Genomic DNA, 918 nt, shown 5'->3' on the forward strand with positions numbered 1-918 from the left:
TCAATGATGAGAGAGAATCATGGATCGGCTGCTACCTGCACGCCCCACACTGGAGATTAAGTCCACAACCCAGGCATGTGCCCTGACCGGGAATCGAACCGTGACCTCCTGGTTCCTAGGTCATCGCCCATCCACTGACCCAGGGCCCGATGGGCTTGCCAGGGAGTTTTGAACCAAGGAGACCAAGATGCCCAGGACTCGCCAGGACCAATGACTCTGACGCTGTGCAGGTGCAGCCGGGCATCGGCGGGTGCAACCAGGCATCCCCCTTTGCAGCTGTGGCTGACTCCGCGGGGCAGGCAGTTGGAACCCTTGGCAAGGCCTCCTCCAGAGGAAGCTGCCGGGACCCAGGCCTCCTTCAGGGCTGGCCCGCAGCCCCCAGCCTCGGGACCAGCAGCCCCCAGCCTCGGGACCGGCAGCCCGCACGCGCGATCCCGGGGCAGAATCCGCGCCGGCCCTCGCGCGGAGCAGCCCTGGCGTCGTAACTAACCCCCCACGAGCGCCTCCTGGCAAACACCCCACGCGAGCCCAGCACTAAGGCTGGGGCACATGCACACGCACGGGGCGGGACCACCAACTCCCAGTCCCGCTGGTGCGCCCCGAGCCCCGAGGCTGAGTGCGCATGCGCAGACCGAGGGCCGGGCCCGAGGAAAGCGCGGAGGGCGCCTGCGCAGCGAGGGGCGGTGCTTCCGGCCGGCGGGGGTGGGGCCCGCGCACGTGGTGGGCGGGACTTAGGCCGCGACCCTTTCCGGGATTGCGTTCGTGACCCCGAACCCGGCCGTGACCCCCTCTCTGGCGGCGTCCTGTATGGCCCGGCACGTGTTTCTCACGGGGCCCCCAGGTAACCCCGCCTCGTCCCCGCCTCCCGGAGGCTGAGGGGTGCTCACAGGGCGTGTGGGGTGGTGGGGGCGCGCACAG

The 918-nt window shown here is 69.7% G+C and overlaps 1 protein-coding gene across 2 annotated transcripts in view; it reads left to right on the forward strand.

Annotated features, from left to right (window-relative positions):
* The first annotated feature begins 706 nt into the window (after positions 1 to 706).
* Positions 707 to 918, forward strand: part of NTPCR (nucleoside-triphosphatase, cancer-related) — a 4,748-nt gene continuing 4,536 nt past the window's right edge. For both annotated transcript variants that reach the window (XM_006106232.3, XM_023747061.1), the window contains exon 1: positions 707 to 841. In XM_006106232.3, coding sequence (XP_006106294.1) covers positions 808 to 841 — 34 coding nt within the window. In that variant the 5' untranslated portion in view covers positions 707 to 807. The remainder of the gene's footprint in view (positions 842 to 918) is intronic.

Source organism: Myotis lucifugus, unplaced genomic scaffold (assembly GCF_000147115.1).
Source record: "Myotis lucifugus unplaced genomic scaffold, Myoluc2.0 scaffold_788, whole genome shotgun sequence".
In the NCBI taxonomy this organism is placed as follows: domain Eukaryota; kingdom Metazoa; phylum Chordata; class Mammalia; order Chiroptera; family Vespertilionidae; genus Myotis; species Myotis lucifugus.